Source organism: Larimichthys crocea, chromosome XII (genome assembly GCF_000972845.2).
Source record: "Larimichthys crocea isolate SSNF chromosome XII, L_crocea_2.0, whole genome shotgun sequence".
NCBI lineage: Eukaryota > Metazoa > Chordata > Actinopteri > Sciaenidae > Larimichthys > Larimichthys crocea.
In genome coordinates this window covers 13,706,196-13,728,094 of record NC_040022.1, presented here as the reverse complement: position 1 = coordinate 13,728,094, position 21,899 = coordinate 13,706,196, and the positions used below count along the sequence as shown (strand labels likewise).

The window sequence follows — 21,899 nt, the reverse complement described above, 5'->3', positions numbered from 1 at the left end:
CTGGCTAAATGCAGATTTTAAAATAGGACTGCACCACGACAGATGACTTTCACCAGTCCATGGGAACACAAATATAAAATCATGTTAATTACAACATCTTTCTTCTATATGGAGCTAGACTATTGTTTATCAAAGATGAAATTATTTTGCAAAAAGATTATTTCCTGTTGTTGTGTTCTTACTTTTGGCTGATATGCTTTGCTTCCAGTTATTGCTCTAGTCTTTTCTTTTCATGTTGCTGATGCCATCACATATAGAAATCATTATTTTGGTAGATTTAATTTCCTATTATTATTATTATTATTATTATTATTATTATTATGACTTCATCAGAGGAATCTATGTGTCACCTGGCAATACAGGGACACTGCAGTAGATGATTTATGTCTAACTACATTGTATGCAATTTTCATAAACATTTATTATTGAGGCATGTTATTAACCCTCAAGGCCTGAATTTATCGGGACAGTGTAGGTAATGAATTGGAGAAAACAGTGGAAGGCTTCAACTCTAATAACTAACTCTTGTGAATAAAAAGTCATGCTGCAGTCATTGTTTACATTAAATTACATTAAAAACAGTATTTCCTTTTTTTAACTTACTTGAGATAATTAATGTTCTACATGACTTCAAACAACCATTAGCTAAACCCTCCACCCAAAAAGCCAATCATCGCTCAGCAAATAATGAAGAACAGCAGGCCTGTCAAGCTTTGGATTTCTGAACACGGCAGCAGTGTGCACAGGGCTCTGCTACCTGCAGCAGTAACTTCATATTACTTCTAAGCCCAAGGAGCACATAATTAGCTAGATATATTACTTTTTGTTTTAGGTCATCCACTGCTTGGGAGCTGGTCCTGGATCTTGCTAAATCAGAGTACAGTCTAACTTTAGCAGCTCTGTCCTGCTGCTAGAACTCCAGCCAAGCTCTTTGTTTTGCCTGGAACATGAAGTTTAGCTCTCATTTTATTGTATGCAATCATGTATGTAGGTGCACATTTAAGAGCCATTAGGACGGTTCCCATCTCAAAGATTTCAGCCAACTCGCAAAGTTTCAGGCAAGAGCATCGTTTTTCTGCCTACCTGTCTGAAACCTGCACCCACCAATACAGCCCTAAAATTTGCAACTGAGTGTGTCCATGCCAGAATGGAAAGCTTGACAGGGGGCATGGCTTTGAAAAGGGTCCATTTCTCATCAATGAATCTGCTTTTTTTCCACATCTGTGTAATATTATAGGATTTTGGTTTATATAAACTGAAGTATAAGTAGAAAATTGTATCATCTACTGTGTTCCTATTAAAGCAATCGTTGTTCACTGTTGAGTATAATATGTTGAAATTAATGTGCATGTTGTTCTTGCCTCTTTCCGTCCTGCATGCAGGGTTTTGGGTTCGTAACGTTCGAGCATAGCGTGGACGCCGACAGGGCCAGAGAGAAATTACACGGCACCGTGGTAGAAGGCCGTAAAATAGAGGTGCATGTTCTAATATATTTCTTTCTACTTGTTCCTTCTCCCTGTCCTCCTTTTCCTCTTTGTGTGTGCATTTGTGTGTGTGTGTGTGTGTGTGTGTGTGTGTGTGTGTGTGTGTGTGTGTGTGTGTGTGCGTATGTGTGTGTGTGTGCGTCCGTGCGTGTGTGTGTGTGTGTGTGTGTGTGTTTGTGCGTGAGCGTTTGACAAGTCTTCCACATCCCACCTTGCCATCTTTCTGACATCAAACTGTCAAATCATCCAAGCCTCATAATTTCCCTTTCCTTGTGCAGTTTTATTAACCCAGACACAAATAAATGTCGACATATAACTACTCCAGCATTATTGTATGTGAGAGAGGTTGCTTGTTTTATTTTGTGTTTCTTTACTTTTTGTTCCTTTTTCCTGTTTTACTTGATTTTGTCAAAGGAATTTGACCTTACCAGAGGTTTAAAGGTGAAAACCACTTTTCACATTCTGCTGTGTTAAGAAGGTGCAAATATTGCTTTGGAGTTTGGCCATAAATGTTCAAAAGAGTCTTGCTTATCCATGGACAGAGGAAGTACTTGACACTTGGAGAGCGACATGCAAGGTTCACAACTAACCTGATTCAGTACCATGATACCTAAATGATATTTCAATGTCTTCTGTCCACTGAGAGGAATAGCAGCGAGACACTACCAGCCTTGAAGCATAACTCTGTCCATTTTTGACCCAAGGAACATGATGGTAATCAGGACACCTTTTCTAACATCCATTCACATTCCAACTGTGCACCATATTGTAGAGTCTACAGGATGCATACTGAATCTAGACCACGTAGAACTTACTACATGGATTGCACTTTGGAAGGGACTGTAGCATGGGCAGAACTGACCACTTTGGTTTTGCTCCCATTGCAGTTGGAATCTTTTGCGCATAGGCTTACACATCCCACATGCTTGATCGTTTCCTTCCGTCAGTCCCTCTTTGGCCCTGTCCTAGTTTATCTTGCAGCTCTGGCAGCTCATGGCCCTTATTCTTTGGTTACAGCAGTACTGTCGCAGTGCAACCTTTGACCAAGTGTCTTCTCTTTTGCCTGCACTATAACAACAATTTGTTTTTTGATAATTACATAGATTATGGAGTAAAGCCACTTCCTTGGTGCATACCATGGAAGTGCAGACCAATTAGAGCTCATCTCAACTCTGCCACAATTTACTACAATGAGCCGAAGAGCTCACATCAGCAAGATTGACTTTCACAACCCCCCTCTGACACTATGTAGACCCACAGAAGAGCCAAAAGCTAAACTAGGCAATTATCTCTCCATCAAGCTTGACACCTCCAAAGTACAGTGTTCTGCTCCGACCATATTCTGCAGCAGGAAGCTTCCACCAGAGTAAAGAACATACTGTATTCCGAGGTTCAGTTCAAGGTCTTGCACCTTATCATTTCAAACTTTACTTTCCTTCTCATCTTTGGCACCAACAATGTCACTTTCATGGCTCCCAAAACCTCCCAACCAACTCGTGCTCCCATTGCATCGTCACAAAGGATGCTCCAAGTCCCCAGCTGTCACAGTAGTTGTGCTTGAGGAATCCATTTGAGCAAAATGGAACTGAAATAAAAGCTGATAACATCCTCAAACTATTATACTGCCTGGATGCACCTCTTGCGAACAAGACAGTGTATACATTTTCCAGAAGCACAACTGATCACCCACCATGCTTCTTACACTCATCTATTATAAATCAAATGAACGAGGAAGCCGCATTTTTCCCGCAGGGCTGAAGTCGATCTGAATGCACTTTGACCTGCGACTCACTGTGTTTGTTGACAGCTCTGCCAGCTCTACCCACCTAATTTGCATATTGAGATTCAGTCAGATGTCATTAGTCAGATGCAGACCACATGTTCATACCAGGGGAAAATGGGGTCTTATCCAAACTGTCAGCTCAAGATATTTCCTCAAAGTCTCAGTGCAAGATCCTCTCTCTGGAAGTGAAACAGGGAGAAGCCTTCCAGCCTCTTTCTGGATCCCTGCTGCTCCCTCAGCTGCCATATTAGGAATCTCAGATACAAAACCACAAAACCAAATAAATTCTGCCTTGTTGTTTTAATAGCAGGCTTAATGACTTTACATTTGAGATAACAAGTTTGATCGTCTTGTCTAATCCAACATGGCTCAGTAGAGTTTTGCTGTCTTGACTTCTTTGGCAAGCTCAAAGCTGAAAACTGAAGTCAATGTAGTGAAGTAGTGAGTCAAGCCACATTGCTTCAGCAAAGAAGTGGTAAAGGCCCAGGTCACTTCAAAACATTATAAGATAGATCAAATTCTTTTCCATATTTTGTATTTTATTACGGATCAATGAAACTATGTGTTTTAAAAACACACTCTATGCCTTCAGACTGGTTGCTTATTCTTTAGGACTCTATTTGAGAGCTGAGCCAATATATAATTATCTCTGTAGTGAAGCAAATGAGATGTTTTTGTTCCAAATCAATCACTATGATGGGTGAAGACAGCTTGTTTGGACAAAATGGTCGGAGTTATGCTTTAAGAAAGCAGCTAGCTGTTTGTATAGAGAGAGCTGAAAGAGAGAGTTTGTGCAGTGGAATGATTGCAACGTTTTCTTGGCCACCTGAGTAAGATGCTGCTTATTCCTTTCTCATCCCCTCCTCCCCCCACCATCCTTCCAATGGTAGCTTGTGTAGGGCCCCATCCAACACAGTTGTTACAACGGTAACAGTACACAAACAAGTGGGCGGGGCCTAAAGGTTTGGGAATGGTAAGTGTGGGCGAGCAAGCCATTCTGCCAGCATTTCCTCTCTCTCTTCCTCTCTCTTTGGAACGTTTGCAACGCTAAAACTCACGTGACATTTCTTTTTGAATTGTGGTTGAGTTGATGCTGTATATTGACATACATATTTTCTTGCGTGTCGGCGTGCGTGTCCATTCACTAAGTGTTCTCCTGAAGCTGCGTGTGCGAGCGATACTGACTGAGATATGAATTCGTTTGCACATCTATTTGAGATTGTTGGAAACCCATTTATTAATTTATTTTATTTTATCAAACAATGCACCCTTCTTTTATTTTATCCCGTTAGCTGTTGTTTGAATTTGGAATGATTTGATTGGTTGATTGATTGACTTGGTTGGTTTATTTGAGTACATCTGTTTTCTTTGGTTGTTTTTTGACTTTAATAATTATTCTTGCAATGAATTCGAGAGGCTGTTGTCTGAGTGTGAATGCTTTGTGTTGCTTTCATCACAACAGTTCTTCTCACGTTTTAAGGTTGACTTGATGTTGCATAATGCTCCAAACATATTCTTTTCTCCCTTTCCCCCAATGACATTTTCTTTGTTTTTTTTCTCCCCCTCCTCCCCACCGCATGCATCTATCCATTTACAAAACACCATTTAGCCAAGTGCATCTGTTGTTTCTTTACTTTTGTCTGTATGTTATTGAAATGTCACTATAATTGGGGAGAGCATGCTGGAAAAGATTAGAAGATAGAAAAAATGCAAATGAGAAAGAAATCTGATTTGTTTTGGATGTGTTTTTTAAGTGTTTCTGAATGCAGTTTGGAAAACACACCAATGACATGGGTGTTTGCCATGAGACAGTGTACTGCTTTCTTTGTTTATTACATAAGGAAACTATGCATGCACATTTATTCTAACAAGTGTAGCACTTACTACAAACATGGACGTGTCATAACTCATGGACTTCTCTTTATTTGCTGTAGGTCAACAATGCAACAGCCCGAGTAATGACAAATAAGAAGACTGTCAACCCATATGCAAATGGTGAGTCTGTTTTTTCAGAGTGCCTCTTAAATGTATGTCTGATGTATGTATGTCTTAAATGTATGTATGTATGTTTTATTATTTTTCCATCATTGAATGAATCAACATCGACTTCCTCTTTCTTTGTCAAATGTCAAGGTGAAAACAGATCTAACAAATTCATTACAAGATACATCGACACATTACGTACATTCGACAAGATACGTCATGGAATCACATTAATTTAATGAAGATCACATGTGTGTAGGCAAGGGGGTCGTTCATCAATATATAGGTATAAGTGCACCAGCTGTGTCTGTGGCATAAATACAGCTGTGTCTGTGATATAAATACAGCTGTGTCTGTGGTATACATACAGCTGTGTCTGTGGTATAAATACAGCGGTGTCTGTAGTATATATACAGCTGTGTCTGTGGTATAAATACAGCTGTGTCTGTAGTATAAATACAGCTGTGTCTGTAGTATAAATACAGCTGTGTCGGTGGTATGAATACAGCTGTGTCTGTAGTATACATACAGCTGTGTCTGTAGTATAAATACAGCTGTGTCTGTGGTATAAACACAGCTGTGTCTGTGATATAAATACAGCTGTGCCTGTAGTATAAATACAGCTGTGTCTGTAGTATAAATACAGCTGTGTCTGTAGTATAAATACAGCTGTGTCTGTGATATAAATAGAGCTGTGTCTGTGGTATACATACAGCTGTGTCTGTAGTATAAATACAGCTGTGTCTCTGATATAAATAGAGCTGTGTCTGTGGTATACATACAGCTGTGTCTGTAGTATAAATACAGCTGTGTCTGTAGTATAAATACAGCTGTGTCTGTGATATAAATAGAGCTGTGTGTGTGGTATCATACAGCTGTGTCTGTGGTATAAATACAGCTGTGTCTGTGATATAAACACAGCTGTGTCTGTGGTATACATACAGCTGTGTCCGTGATATAAACAAAGCTGTGTCTGTGATATAAACACAGCTGTGTCTGTAGTATACATACAGCTGTGTCTGTGATATACATACAGCTGTGTCTGTGGTATACATACAGCTGTGCCTGTGGTATAAATACAGCCGTGTCTGTGGTATAAATACAGCTGTGTCTGTGCTATAAATACAGCTGTGTCTGTAGTATACATACAGCCGTGTCTTTAGTATAAATACAGCTGTATCTGTAGTATAAATACAGCTGTGTCTGTGGTATAGATACAGCTGTGTCTGTAGTATACATACAGCTGTGTCTGTGGTATGCATACAGCTGTGTCTGTGGTATAAATACAGCTGTGTCTGTGGTATAAATATAGCTGTGTTTGTGGTATACATACAGCTGTGTCTCTGGTATAAATACAGCTGTGTCTGTGATATAAACACAGCTCTGTCTGTGATATACATACAGCTGTGTCTGTGGTATAAATACAGCTGTGTCTGTAGTACAAATACAGCTGTTTCTGTAGTATACATACAGCTGTGTCTGTGGTATAAATACGGCTGTATCTGTAGTATAAATACAGCTGCGTCTGTGATATAAAGACAGCTGTGTCTGTGATATAAAGACAGCTGTGTCTGTGGTATACATACAGCTGTGTCTGTGGTATAAATGCAGCTGTGTCTGTGGTATACATACAGTTGTGTCTGTGGTATAAATACAGCTGTAAAGGAGACACCAAGAGAACTGTGATGACCTGTGACAACTCTGAACAAGTTGAAAGCTTCACAGTCTCAGATTTGAGATTCAGCCACTCTTTACAAAAGTGTCATGACTCAGCTCCAGTTTCAAGATGGTACCTGGAGGTCAGCTGGAGGAAGTTTCAATAATCTGATGAGAGCAACATTGAGCTTTTTCGCCGTCAGGCCAAACTCCATGTTTGGTGTAAGCCAAAGCTGCACATCATCATTAACACAGCCTCCCCATGATGAAGCATGGTGGTGACAGCATCATGCTGTGGCGATGTTTCTCTGCAGTAGGTCCTGGAAAGCTTGTGTAGCTAAATACAGTGAAATGCTGGCACAAAACCTGATGTGTTTTGCAAGAAACCTGCAAATGGGGAGAAGATTTGTTGTCCACCAGACAATTATCCAACAAGCTACACACAAATGGCTTAATAACAGATAGCAGCTATGTTTAACTATTGTTCTGGAGTGTCCAACTCAGACTCCAGATCTTTATCTAAGAGATAAGACATCTGTGCTGCAGAGATATCTACTGAACTTAGCATGCTAACCAGCTAGCTCTGACCTGTCCTGTCTTGCAATATAATAATGTACCTAAACAGGTGATAGTCCGACAGTAGCCTCAGACTGTCAGGATGTCAAGAAAGTAAATATTCTTACACAAACAGAAGATTATAACCGTTTGTCTGCCTGCCTTGTTAATTCATCATAAAATTGACATTACACAAAAAACTCAGGTTAGTCTTTGTCCTGTTCCAACAATCAGTAAAAACAATTACTCCCATGAAAAAATTACTCAGGTAATTAGTTTTATTTTTTTTTAAATAAAAAACTCTAATAAATTACTCAGAGTACACGTTACTTTCTATTTGAATATTTTGAGGGTGTGATTGAAATTATGAAAGTAACATGTTGACATTGGAAGTAAGGTGAACTACTGAACGGTCCACTATAGCAAGTATAAGTATAAGTTACATCAAATAGTTAAACCTGAAAATTAAATTAGCTCATGTAAGCTAGCTTACTACATAGCATACAGTTTGTAGATAGGAACATGAGTAGTACTTATTTCTTCAAAAACAAACTTTTTAATGTGCTATAAATGTCAGCCAGAGGAACTGTCTGTCAAGATTCAAAACATTTACTCCTGCAGGTCCTTCTTGGATTTTGCCTCAGTGTCTACATTACATCATCACAGCCTACTCAGATTTCTTCTGTAATCTAAAAACATCTGGTTTCATGCTCGCTGATGGCTGCTGTCCTTGTTAGGAAAGATTGTCAACCACTCAGAACTTTTGGGGACAAGATTCAAGATGGAGAAATCGTCTCTCTGTGCCAAAGTCATATCAATAGTGACAGAAAAATGGCCACAAGGAAGCAAGCATGAGTCAGATCGACAACACGTCAAACTGCATAATGAAGTGAAGAAAATGTTCAGTTAGTCAGTCCAGGCTAATTATCCGGTGCAAGAGCCAAATAAATCCCAATTTGAGCAAAAGGGAAGAAGGTGAATAAGGAGCTAAGGATGTAAACAAGCAAGACAGACATGTTCTTATTTAGGCTACAAGCTAATGGTCCTGGACATTTTAGAAACAATGTGTGCCCTGTTTTAGTTTGAAAACTCCAGGATTTTCCAGGATTGACTGCACAGGCCTGATTCATCACGCCTTCTTTGGAACATCGGCTTGCACAACCAGCTGTTTAGTCAACAAGGATAACAAACTGTAGACATTGCTGACCTTAATGTGTGGGTAGCTGTTGTGCAAAAGTTAAAGTTAAGGAGGCAAGCTATTATTCAAACAATTGCCAACAATCAATACAAAATGTCTTATCAGAGATACATGGAGCGTCCTGGTTTGTGGTGAGGTCAGGAAGAACCACTGATGATTTTAGTAATGAAGGTGTGGCTCCTGAGAAATAGAAACAAAAGTTTTGAATGTCCAGATTGGCTTGATCGACCTCAGCAAAAGACTACATGCAAGAGAGAGGCCAAAAACACCTGAGTGACTTGTTTTAGTCATCATCTGACAGTCTGTTAGGTTGTCAACGTCTTCTCAAGTCCAAACTATCGAAACACAGAGTACAAAACTAAAACAGAACTTTTTGTCAACTTCTACCAAACACACAGTATAATACTATTTGTCATAATGCTTCAAGTTGACTGCACACACATTGAACAACATCGAAGTATGTGACCACAAATACTGTTTCATGGATGTTGTGTGTGTGTGTGTGTGTGTGTGTGTGTGTGTGTGTGTGTGTAAATCATGAATTTATTTTGATGCATCAGTGTTGAAAACTATTACTGCTAGACCTGTATGATAGCTTTAATAGATTAAGCTTTAGGCTAAATGATCATTTTTTTCATTTATCAGAGCGACTGGATACAAAGGATTTACTGGAGGATGTGCAGTAACTAACTCAGGCTATGTCTACTAAAATATGTTCATCAAGTATTTAATTTCAAAAATAACCTCCCTCCATATTAAAGTCAAGATGAAATAAAACTACCATTTAGATCACATTCCTATTTTCTATTGTGCATCAATTTACCAATATATGCAAAAATCAAATCATTTGTATTCTTATATCAAAATCTAATCGTGCTGTCTTCACTTCACAACACAACTATTACTGATTTGGATGAAACTACATCACAGACTTGAATAGAACTTGTATTAAATATAAGGGGACCAATATATATTTCTATATTTAAAAAAAGAAAGAAAATGATAACATGAATATATAACCATTGCACAGATTACCATCTGTCGCTTAGTATGATTTGAAATGACAACACTGTAATCACGATCCTTCAACATTTGATCTAGCATCATCATCAGGTCAAAAAAGTAATCTATCTATATACTTTGATTTATTAATATGAACTCTAATACTGAAAACTAATACACAGTCCATATTGCTAATTACATACTGCTATTAGAAAATGTTAGCATGCTATCATGCTAAACTATAGATTTTGAACATGTAGGTTTACATGCTGTTTGTAGCCTTTAAACCAAGTGCTGTGAGTTGGCTAGACTTAAATCTGTTCAATATTAAATATATTAATTTTTCTTTGTTGTCAGCGACAATTGTCCAGATATGTTTGAACTGTTTTGTTATGTCTTCAAAATGTAATTGGGGCTAACATATTAGCGAGTAAAAATAAGCTGTATATATGTCATTTATATCAGCATGAATATAAAATGTCAATGGATTCAAAGTTCATGTGACCTTAGTGTGTTCTAAATATCCGAATCCATTACCCGGCGAGGTGAAAGTGTAGAGCGTCCAGGGTGTTTAAATGAATCCCATTAAAACACTGCTCCCTCCCCTGTCTCTTTCTCCTCATTTGTCTTGTTTCAGGCTGGAAGTTAAATCCAGTGGTCAGCGCTGTCTACAGCCCAGAATTCTATGCAGGTAGGAGGACATGCCCTTCTCCCTCTGTCACCATCTCCTCTGTCCTTATCTTCCTCCTCCTCATTCATTTTGTTCTTCAGTTTCTTCGACATCTTCATTTTCTGCCCCCCCCCCCCTCACCTCTCCTTTTTCTTCTTCCTTCCAAGCAACATGCAACCAGGCAAAGTCTGTATATAGCCTGAGAACTATGCTGAGTTGCTCAAATGCAACAACAGACAGACTGTATCTCCCTGGCTGCCAAAACAACACAACATTCTGGTAACACCCCCCCCCCCCCCCCCCACTGCCATCTACAAGCCATTTTCAATCTCAGCCATCCCAGCATTCACCTCCCCCAACGTTTAACCACCGCCCAACCCCCACCCTGTCATTAAGCATAGCCATTAAGGTGAAAAATACCTGGATTTTGTGATAAGAGGAGCAGAGACAGATAAAAGAGTGTGGCAGAAAAGAGGAGGAGTGAAGGAAAGCAAAGGACAAGACAGAAGGAAATCTAATTGTCCATTTCTACAAGGACATTAAAAGGTATGAAATATATTTTGTAAATTAAAATCAATATTTTCAATTTCTCCAGACAGTCGTTTGCCTAATTCACCCCCACATTCTTTTAATTACAAAATGGCTCCGTATTGATTTACCTTTGTTTCACCTTTAAAGTACCCAAAATACCATTGGGGCATATATATGTGTGTATGTGTGTGTGTGTTTTGCTTGTCTGAGCACACATGCACAGAGCGTAGAAGCTCTTCAGGCTTCATCTGCATTAGTAATCTGTGCTATTATGTCCTATTAATATGTTATTATTACAACCATTCAGGGTACGGGGGCCAGGACCTGTTCTTGTGGTTAATTGGTTCAGATGATTCATAGCAGAGATGATTAAGATTCATCAGGCGCTAAGATTCTTTGTCAAATGTCAAAAAAAAACATTTCATCAGATTTTGTTTGTTGACTTTTGTACCCTGCTTCTCAAAATGTTCTTATTACCAACCCATCTCAGGACTGCGACTACATGGTTTTACTCACATTTTGGAGTTGATAATTGATATCATAGTGTACAACCAATACTGATATTGGAATTATTTCCTAGTTATTACTTAACTTAATGAAGTTATTAATTTGCTCAAAATTGTAGGAGACAGGGTGTGAACAGTGGTTTCTAGTGTCAAAGTTAGACAGTCATTAAACGCACAATACTTGTCTTTACTCGTGAGAAAGGATGGTTGTTATTGGCACAAAAGAAATTGCTTGTCAGGAAAACAAACAGGTTATTTTAAAGGTTTCAGTATGCTTCAGACAAAGAAGTCCTCTGATCATGTCTGAAGGTGAAAGTGTTTATAGCTTTTCTGAACATCTTTCCTCATTCATGGTTTGTAAGTCCATGTGAAGGATGATATTATGGAGCTTAAGAAAGAAGTTCAAACCCTGAATGCTGTGACATCTTTGCATTTCTGGAGTTAAAGTCGGTATAACTGATTATTAGATGATTTGACGGGCACTTTGTTAGACACTAAAGTATTTTTGTGATTTGTTGCCCCCAGTTTCAGAGTGTAGTCCCACTGTGGTAAATATGGACAGCTGTGGTGAGGAAAAACTTCACAAATCACACAGTACATCGAAGGGAAGGCAGAACACATTTTCTCCATTAAACAGTTAATTAGTGAGTTAGCAGTTAATACTTAGTGCCATAGAGTGTTACGTACTTCTTGTGGGTGAACAAATGTAAAAATGACAGAGACACCATTCACATGATTACAAGTCAGTGTAGCATCAACATGATCATCAAAACCAGCTTATTTCATGGTAGAAAATGACACAATGGGGCTTTAAGAAACAACTGATGCTGTTATTGTTGTGGTGAGAAATGTCCTGATAAGAAAGAAAAGGGTTTATATGATCAGCATGCAGATTTGCATTTTGACTATGAACCCTTGTGACTTTACTTGAGAATTGTGCAAACTTGAAGCTGCTCCTCGGCTCTGGCATTAACCCAGACATCTAATTTCTGTCTTTTTCTTTTCAACACAATACATTGGTGCAGTAGTAGCCAACATGGACAATCCCTTTTCGACTGTTTACGGAGTGATTTGTAGATGCCAAGCACTCCCTTTTATTTACGCCGTATCACCCACAGAGCAGAGTGTTGTGTAGTGTTAGGAAGAGTCATCATGGTGACTTTAAGGGTAGCCAGGCCACTCGGTCCTAAAATCAAGGTGACAAAAGATGAATAGGAACAATTACCAGCCTCACTCCTCTCCTTGTCTCTCTTTGAGAAACTCTTATCCTTCGGCTCAAACCTTCCATTTTTCATCAGGTCAATGAATGATTCACTGTTTCTATTAGCTTTTTATTAGATCTCCTTTTTGAAGAGATGTATAATTAGGGTTGGAAATGGCACCTCGATCTCCTTCTCAACCTTCACTCACCCCAGCTCTCAAATTAAGCTTTGTGTCAGTTGTCCTCCATTAAGATTAATGATAAGTTAATAACAATACCACTGCAATAGCTCCACTCAACTGCCACTCTCTTTCTCTTTATTCTGTCTTTCTCCTCACATTTTTTCTTCCACAACTGGAAATGGGGGAATACTTTACACATTCTCTCCAGGATTCAAATGCTAATGTTGACTACAGGTGTACAGCTCTTTGTGCTACACCAGACACTGAACACTACTTAAATGGCCTGACATAAGCGTAAATTCTGCATTCCTTCTGGGACATTGTGACTTCAGGGAAGGTGGGCATAATTTTTTGTTCTTTGTTTCCAGTACCAGGTTTTCCTTATCCAGCAGCCAGTGCAGCAGCAGCGTACAGAGGAGCCCACCTACGAGGTCGAGGAAGGACTGTGTACAACACATTCAGGGCAGCTGCTCCTCCTCCCCACATTCCAGCTTACGGAGGGTGAGCATCCTTTCTTGCTCTTGTCCTTTTTTCATTTCTCCCTCTTTGGTCTTTCCTTCACTCTTTCCCTTATCCAATGGCAAGTCCTGAATCTCAGAGTCAGCGGAGCAGTGCATGCAAGCATCGCCTCACAGCGATAACATACTTCCCCACTTCCACAGCATGCTGAATCAACCAACGGGCATGCTCCAAGACATGTGCCTTTGCACGGACTAATGGGAAATGACTGTCAATTTGGCCTTGTACTGTGGTGTGATTGAGCGAGGCTGTGTTCACGGTGGAATGGAAGGTTCTCCACTTGAATTTAAACTGGATTTTACCCAGTTGCCAAAATTAAAAAGAAGAAATAACAACAAAACAACATCTTCCCAGCCCCAGCGGCAGCTCTGGCTAACTTATCTGAAGTCAAGCCAAGCTGTGTATTGCGGGCAATCAGATCTGATTTGCCATTATTCTATTGGTTCTTTTCATTTATTTTGATTTTTATGACTGCAATCAAATGGACACCAAGGAGGCTGGCTGGGAGTCTATTTATGGATTTAGGATTTTTTCTCCAGCTCACATTAATCAGGTTACTTTCCAAATGTGGTGCAAATTTTGACCCAATTTCCAAAAACTTTGCTAAAGAAAATGTGAGAAATTTTATGTAAGATTTTATTCACTACAGTTCTACGAATATTAGAAGTTGAGTGAATTGAGATCAAGCGTGGCCCTAATCCTCCAGTCTTAAACCATTGCAAAGAAACAGGGCAGAACAAAATGATTTGAAATGTGACATTTTCTCATGTATTATTATTAATATAAAATCACCTCATCAATCCACACAGATCCACTACTTTTGTTTTTCTCTTCAGTCAATCAGAATAATGCATTTTATTGATAGAGCTTCTTCACTTTATATGAATCAGAAATGACAGAAAATAACACACTAAACAATAATATAACACAATATTTATCCCACATTAACAGCAGTACTCAAAGGGTGAGTTGTAAATCAGGATTTGGACACAGACAGATCAGAGCAGTCTTGGATGTGTTTGGGGGGGGGGGGGGGGGGTCAGCTATGAAGAAGACTCTGTCGCCCCAGGTCCAATGCTTCGTCCTGAGTGATAGAGACAGGAGGTTGGCAGTAGAAGAGGCTGCCGGATGGAGTGTGGTGATGAAGGAGGTCGGTGAGGTAGCAGAGAAGACGATTTTGGGTGGCAATACCCCAGTCCATAAGGACGGCCTGGGAACCGGAGGGTGGCCCGGTTCAAGTCCAGTATGGACAAAAGTATGGAAGGTGGACTGGTAGCTGGAGAGGTGCCAGTTCGCCTCCTGGGCACTGACGAGGTGCCCTTCAGCAAGGCACTCCACCCCCCAACTGCTTTCAGGGCACCGCTCTGTGTGGCTGCCCATCACTCCACCATCTCTCTCCACATTTGCATGTCTATGAGCCCTTTGTGTGTGTGGTTGTATTTTGGGTAAAAATGCATGTAACAAAACTTGAGTGAAAAAAAAAGGGATCAATAAAGCGTCTTTTCTATTCTATTCTATTCTATTCTATTCTATTCTATTCTATTCTATTTTCTACTTTTCTATTGGATGCCTTAAGAGAAGGAGAAGGTGTTTGAATTGGATCATTTGTGGGACAGAGAGTCAGTGGAGGAATTTTAGATAATGTGCCATATAAAATGCTGTTCCAGTAGTCTGTTCTGGATTTGATGGAGGTTTTGGCAGCAGAGCAGGAGAGTGATGGGTGCAGAGGATGTTTTTTAGGTGGAAAAATGCAGTTCTGGATTGATGGTGGAGCAGAAGTTGTGAGTGGGTTATGTGAAGAATTTGGGACTGACGATGATCATGTCTGATTTGTCACAGTTTAGTTTGATGTTGGCTTGCATCAGTGATTTCATTTCATTGAGTGAGTTGGTCAAAGTGAAATGAATTGCAGTGATGATGGATTTAGTGATGCCGAGCTGGAATTAGCAGTGGAAGTAAAGACAGTGAAAGTCTATGATGGTACCAATGGGGATCATGTAAAAGATAAACAGAAGAGGACCACAAACCAAGCCCTGGGGCAAACCCTAAACACAGAGGAGTGGTGGAGGATGTGCAGTTGTAAATGTTGTGCTAATTTGTTAGTATGACCTTAACCAGGAGTGGGCAGTGCTGGTGATGTTGAGGGAGTATTCAAAGTGAGAGAAATGAGAGCTAGATTAAAATGGCTTCAACGGGTCGTTGAGATGACGTGGGCTTTGAACTTTGTGGCTGGCAACATGTTACAGAATTTTTAGGGTTGAGTCCAGGTTTTTTAAAGGTGGACATGACCAGTCAATTTGGTGTGTTTGGGAGGCGGAACTAGCTGAAGGAGGAGTTAATTATTTATTTGATAAGTGAGGAAATATCTGGGAGACAGACGTTAACAAGATTGGATGGGATGGGATCCAGAAGTGGAACGAGTTTCTTATTTCTCCCATAATGTTGGACAGGGGAGAACTGAAACAGGGGCTGAGGGGTAAAGGGCTGAGTTGGTCAGATGCTCTGGGTGGTGTCATTTTTGTCTGGAAAAATGAAAGGAAAGAGTTCCTCTTGTCAACTGTAAAAACAAACAAAAAAAGTTTTGTCACTGAGTTTAAGAAGTTTGCTTATTGTGGAAAAGAGAGCCGTGGGGTTGGTGGAGTTTTTGAGATGAGAGTTTTATATTGTTGAAGGTTGTCTGTGTAGGCTTACATATGGACTATTAAATTGAAAATATATGGTCTATAAGTAATATATTTCATCTAACACAGGAGCTTCTGAAAAAAGTGCTGCTTTCTAAAGGCTTTCTGTTGGATGAAGGAATAGTACCTTTCCCCACTAGGAGCACTTTCACTGTGAGCATCTCCCGCAGCACAGAATCCATCACATACGATGAGGACGATAGGTGTTTGGCTGAAAACTCTGGCATAGTATTGACAAAGAGATATGTGCTACAGATTGTACTTTCATTAACGCTGCAGCACCACTTAATTGCCCTGGTAGCAGTCGGATGGTGAATTATTAATGTGGACCGTGATATATTTTTATTAAAACTGTCTCGAGTGGGGATGAGACGACTCCAAATAAATCCCGTAACACAGCTAGGAAAGCAAGTTTGCTTTGTGTCTGTGTGTTCATAAAATGTTTCTTCATGTTTGTAAGGGCGCCTGATATGACAGCCTATATTATCAGTAAGTCAATATGTGCATGTAGCTCTGCTGCACTCCCACAGAATACTTTTTAATGAGTCAAACGGCTCTCTGGGCCACCTTGACATTTGAGAAGTTACTGATTAACAGAGATAACACAAACTGTGTGAAAACAGTCTATTGGCTGCTGAAATTGGAAGCTTGGTCCTCTAAGGAGCTCTTCATGTTAAATGGATCTCCATCATAATGCAGTGCTGACAGCAGCATCCTGCTGGTTTTATTGGAAGCTTGATGAGAAATGCTTTTTTTTTTCTCCCTCATACACGAACAAACATGTGTACACTGCAGAGAGAGGGAGGGGTTTAATCTAAGGACTAAAAGCCATAGGCAAGTGCATGTCATCAGACGAAGAATTCCACAGATCAGGACAAAAACACACACAGTAATGAAATTTGTCACATGTTGTTTGGCAACTTTATCTCTAGTAATCAGTGGTATGATGGGTGTTACACCCAAGAGTTTTATTTAGGTGCTCTCAGCTAATTGTTAATGTTTTGAAAAACCTGAATAGCCACACACCTAACTGAACTAATGGCAGTTAGTTACTTTTTTGGTCTATTTCCTGTGAGTCTTGGGGGCCGTGTTCAGTCCCAGTTCCCATGTTCACTGGGAAGCTGCTGAGCGCAGTTCTATTGCCCCCTAACAGCAACTTTAGCAACAAGTCAAGCTAACTGTCCACTAGAAAGAAAGATTTAAGAGAAATACTGCATGTACTGCATTTAAATAGTTAAATGGTACATTTTGACATTTGGCTAGTTTTTTTGTACATAGAGTATATTAAGGATAACTGGTCTAAGGTTGCACTGCATTAAAATATATCATGAAGCAGGTCCACCTCAGTGTGTCTCTCTTTGGGTTACCTGGTTAACTGGTATCACAGAGCTGCTTAACATCCAGTTGAAGTATGATCATGTGAAGCTTTAGAAACATTAGATATTGTTTTCAAATATTAAATACATGTCTTGAGTACAGAGTGAGTGTGTTTTGCTTCTTACAACTATTTTGAATATGTCATGCACATAATAAAGTTTGAACTAATGTCAGACCGTTTGCTGCCAAAGCAGAGGAGAGAGAGGGAGGAGGAGAAAAGTTTCTAATGCCCGATGAGGTCGATCTGAAATTTATTAGCTCTGTTTTAACAGCAGAGTGGAAACAGAAAGCCTGGAACTCAAAAAAATGACTCATTTTGGGTAACTTGTGACTTTGCTGTAAAGTTCTTATGTCCATGTCGGGGTCGGGGAATGATGACTCCTTTTTTTTCCATGAGCTGATCCTCTGCTGAGGTTAACTTCAGCATAAGTTACCACGGTGATCTACGCCATTTCAAAGACAGTTTTGAGATACCAGAAAATCTCATTATGCTCAAAGATAGCCGGACTCATAGTGGAGAACCCAGTTGAGCTGCTGATTTCGACAAAAGTACTGTTGTCAAGTTGCACATGAAGTGTGCTGAATCTTCCTGTCCTTAAAAGTTAGGACTCCAGAATTCAACTTGCCAAGTTTAAACAACAAGTTTGAACTTCATGTACTCATTAAAAAAACACTTCCTGACATCTGTTTTAAAATGTTCTTTCTAATCCTCAGAATCTTTTGGCATATGATATGAAAAATGTTGAGAAACAAAAATAAAAAATAAATAAATAATTAAACTGTTAAATGAATGCCATATGTTCTTTGTTTCTTTTGTCTCCAGTGGCTTGCATTAGGTCATCATGCTAAAAAAAATCATTAAAAACTTTATATTCTTAGTTTTTAAAATATTAAGCTCAGTATAAATCTAATATTGCTGATTGCACTTGCTGTATCTTGATTTGTTACTCACAAACATTTAAACATGCAAATTCACCTCATGAGAAGGTGTTTTTGGACCTTCCCAGCCTCCTTACCCAGCCATTAGGGAGCAGACAGCAGGGGGTGCTTGCTGTATTTCCCCTTGTCTTCGTCCCTCTTATGTTTTTCGGGAGTTGCTTTTTGGATTGTGGACATGGGGGTTGATCAGTAGCTAGCCCAGTGCCTGCATGTCAACATGCACTAATATGGATGTTTTTGTTTTATTGTGTGTTTGTTTGTCTGTTTGTTTGTGTTTGCATCCTCTGCAGTGTTGTTTACCAGGATGGATTTTATGGTGCAGATATTTATGTAAGTATTATTTACTGGTATGACATTGCATGCTACACCGCCATCTCTGTTGTTTCTGCCCTGTTCCTAAGCACATGCAAGCCCCCAAACCCTCCATACTCATACATGGCTTCACATTCAGATCAGATTACGGCCGCAGCCAAGAGACTATAGGCTACGAACATACCAGACACTGTAAGCAAGGCAAGCTGCACTCTAACCAAGAGGCACAAAACATATACTGCAGTATAACACAGGTGAAAGCTATGGTTTTCATAGAAATCTGTAGGGAGTTTGGATTATCGTGTCACGATTTGATTCAGTAACTAGAAAGCGGCATTATTTTCTCCAATGTGCCGAACTACTCACTCACGTTGTGAGTCGACTGAATTGTAATATGAAACATAACAATAGGCAGTGAAGCCAGCTGCTCCTGCTTAAGGTCACTGTCTGCTGAGCCCATTAAGAAAAGAAGAAAAAAACAATATTTATAAATGAATTAATTTTATTTATTTTTTATTTGAACACTGACTTTGGAAACATGCTACAATATCCAGCCTCCATGCAAATAATGAAATGATGTGAATAACAGAAGTGTAGCTCTTACAATAGAATAAATGTGTGGGAACACTTCTCACAGAAATAATGATGACAGAAAAATATATAATATCAAAATAAATATAGAAATATTGAAATAGTTTTAGGATAATTTAACAGTAATTTCGTAAATAAACAAAAACTTTGACAAAATTATTGTAACACAAAGTCAATTTATTATCTTTACTTTGTAAATGTCTGTTTTCATTCTGGTTTATTAATATGTGCAAATGTTAAATATATGTTATATTATATAAACTATAAATATATGTGTTATTTTTCTTCAAATTCAGCCTGATTATCATCTGTTTTATCATCTCGATGGATGATTTATTAATTCTGAACATTTTCAGAATATGTCCTAACAATTATTGTACAGTGTTTTAACAGGTCCGACCCACTTGCAATCAAACTGGGCTGTCTGATGTATTTGAACTAAAATCTTATTTTGACAATAATCTAATTGTTTACAAAAGTAAACTATATAGAATTAATTTTAATTAATTAATTTAGCTGAGTCTATGTTAGACACACAAAATGAGAATTCTCATTTTCAGGGTTAATCCAATCTGAATGATCTTATACACAATGCTTTATATATATAATATTGATATTCATATCTCTATAGCCACATGTATGCCTCTGTGTGCCTCCATATTGATGAATATATTTGTTTTCACATTATTAGGCCTCTTTTAAAATTTATCTTGATCTCAGTGAAACTTCCTGAATAATTAATGCTAAACTAAAATCTGCGCTAATGAGATGCATTTAAGTGTATTAAATAATAAATACATATATTATTTTTTACTTTGATTTGCAGCCTAAAACTGTAACTTTAAAAAAAAAAGTCTTATATCCACCAATAACACTCCAGGGTTGAGATTTTAAATTTCCGAGTATTTCATTGAGTGGACCTATAAAGCTTGCTGTGGCCTATCTTGGCCAAAACATTCCTTAATGGAGAAATTTTAACCACAATGAGGCATTTTCTTTGTTAAATAATAATATGTTAAATTTTGAAACTGATACTCAAAAAGATACTGTGTTACTGTGTTTCCGTAACAGATCTCATCACTCTCTTAATGTTCAAACCAATGCCACCTTTAAGGATGAAAAAACACCTTCAGAAATGAAAAATCTCAGCATGATTTAAAAATGGAGCATTGGTGTTTAAAACACATGCACGCACTGTTTTAGTCTTTTAATGACAAAAAAAAAGAAAAGATTTTCAAGCATTAATTAGTCACTGCAATGGTGAACAATAGAACCACAAACACACACATGGTGGAGGCTTCAGGGAAACGCAGACTAATGATGCAGTGTGTTCGTGCCTGTTTGTGTGTGTGGAGGAGGTGGTTAGATAGCTCCCATAACATTCGACCTCGATGCCTCCCCATTAGCCTCCGTGCCCCTGCCACAGGGATTGACTGCCATGCTGCAATCAGAACATTTAATATTCATTAGCAAAGGGCTCCACAGCCCCTGATGCTGTGTTTATGTTTATTAAAAAAGCGGTACTTTGGAAGTGTTCAGTCAATTCAAATAGCAGATTAGATGAGACATAAAAAAAAAAGCTCAGTCATACCAGAGACGTTTACGCTTTTGGATTAAAAGAGAGCAAATAACATCAAATCTCTAATAGTGGCCAGGGCCGTTATTTGAAACAGGCTTACATTGGAGATAGGCCTTTATTTCTGAATATTTCTCCCTGGTGAATGCAGTCTCGAAGCATCCTCATCCATGAATCTTACATGATCATTGTTTAACTACCGTTAGTGAAGCACAACTTCCCACACACTTCTGCAAAGGTCAAGTATCATCGATGGTAGCTTACAGCCATGTAACCGACACGGTATAAGTCTAGTCTTGTTCATGGCTAATTTCAATGCAGGTATCCCTGCCCGACCCCTGTAAAAACTAATTTGACACGACTTTATTGCTTTAGTGGTGGAATCGGTGTTATGTTACAATTAATTTACCCTCTGAGTTATTATAAAACACGTAATGTCTGCTGCTCTCTATCATTGTTTGTTTGTAGGAACATGTCTTAATTTGTTCATGGTAGCTACAGGTTTTTGAATTTATTTGAATAGTGAGTTCTATTTAAGGTTCTACTCTATCAAGAAATGTCATCAGCATGAGTATGGGCCTAACCCTAACCCTAGTCACTGACAATGCTGAAAGTCACTGAAGATGGATAGATTGACAGGAAGAGGTGTCCTACTCACCTACTCAGCCTTACCATCCGTCAATGAATCAGAAAATGTGATGGATTGGAGCTTTCTTCATGTGAGGTTGTGTGTGTGTGTGTGTGTGTGTGTGAGTGGCCAGACCTTGACCGTATGCACACACACACCAACTATAAGTCTCCTTTCCAAACACAATCTGCACACACACACGCAAAGCTGTAGGGTTGCCATTAGTCACTCAGTCAGGAGTGACAGTCCACAGTGGCTAGTGTCTAACACAGGCCAACCTGTTCATCTTCCTGCCACGGCCCATCATCACACGCACTAAGTATCACTTACTCGCCTCCACAGTTTATAGTGGTAATAATACATTGCTCATGTCAGGACAGACACACTGTTTCAGTCAGAGAGCGTGGAAGGGTGGAAGGTGAAATGATGTGAGAAGCGCTGGAGTTGTCACTGAGCCTGGAAGAGAGAAAAATGGCTTTTGTTTTATGATAAATTAAAGTAGGGGTTGGCATCCATGTGCCATTT

The 21,899-nt window shown here is 39.1% G+C and overlaps 1 protein-coding gene across 8 annotated transcripts in view; it reads left to right on the top strand.

Moving 5' to 3' along the window:
• The window catches only part of rbfox1 (RNA binding fox-1 homolog 1), a 60,314-nt gene that overhangs the window by 15,341 nt on the left and 23,074 nt on the right, over window positions 1-21,899 (top strand). For 4 of the 8 annotated variants that reach the window (XR_003463402.1, XM_027285864.1, XM_027285862.1 and 1 more), the window contains exons 5-9: window positions 1,383-1,475; window positions 5,202-5,262; window positions 10,299-10,352; window positions 13,120-13,252; window positions 18,558-18,597. Coding sequence is in view for 6 of the 8 variants with exons in the window: in XM_027285864.1 (XP_027141665.1) it covers window positions 1,383-1,475; window positions 5,202-5,262; window positions 10,299-10,352; window positions 13,120-13,252; window positions 18,558-18,597 (381 nt within the window). In the remaining 2 variants the exon portion in view is untranslated. The remainder of the gene's footprint in view (window positions 1-1,382; window positions 1,476-5,201; window positions 5,263-10,298; window positions 10,353-13,119; window positions 13,253-18,557; window positions 18,598-21,899) is intronic. The other 4 variants (XR_003463403.1, XM_027285866.1, XM_027285865.1 and 1 more) reach the window with 1 other exon arrangement.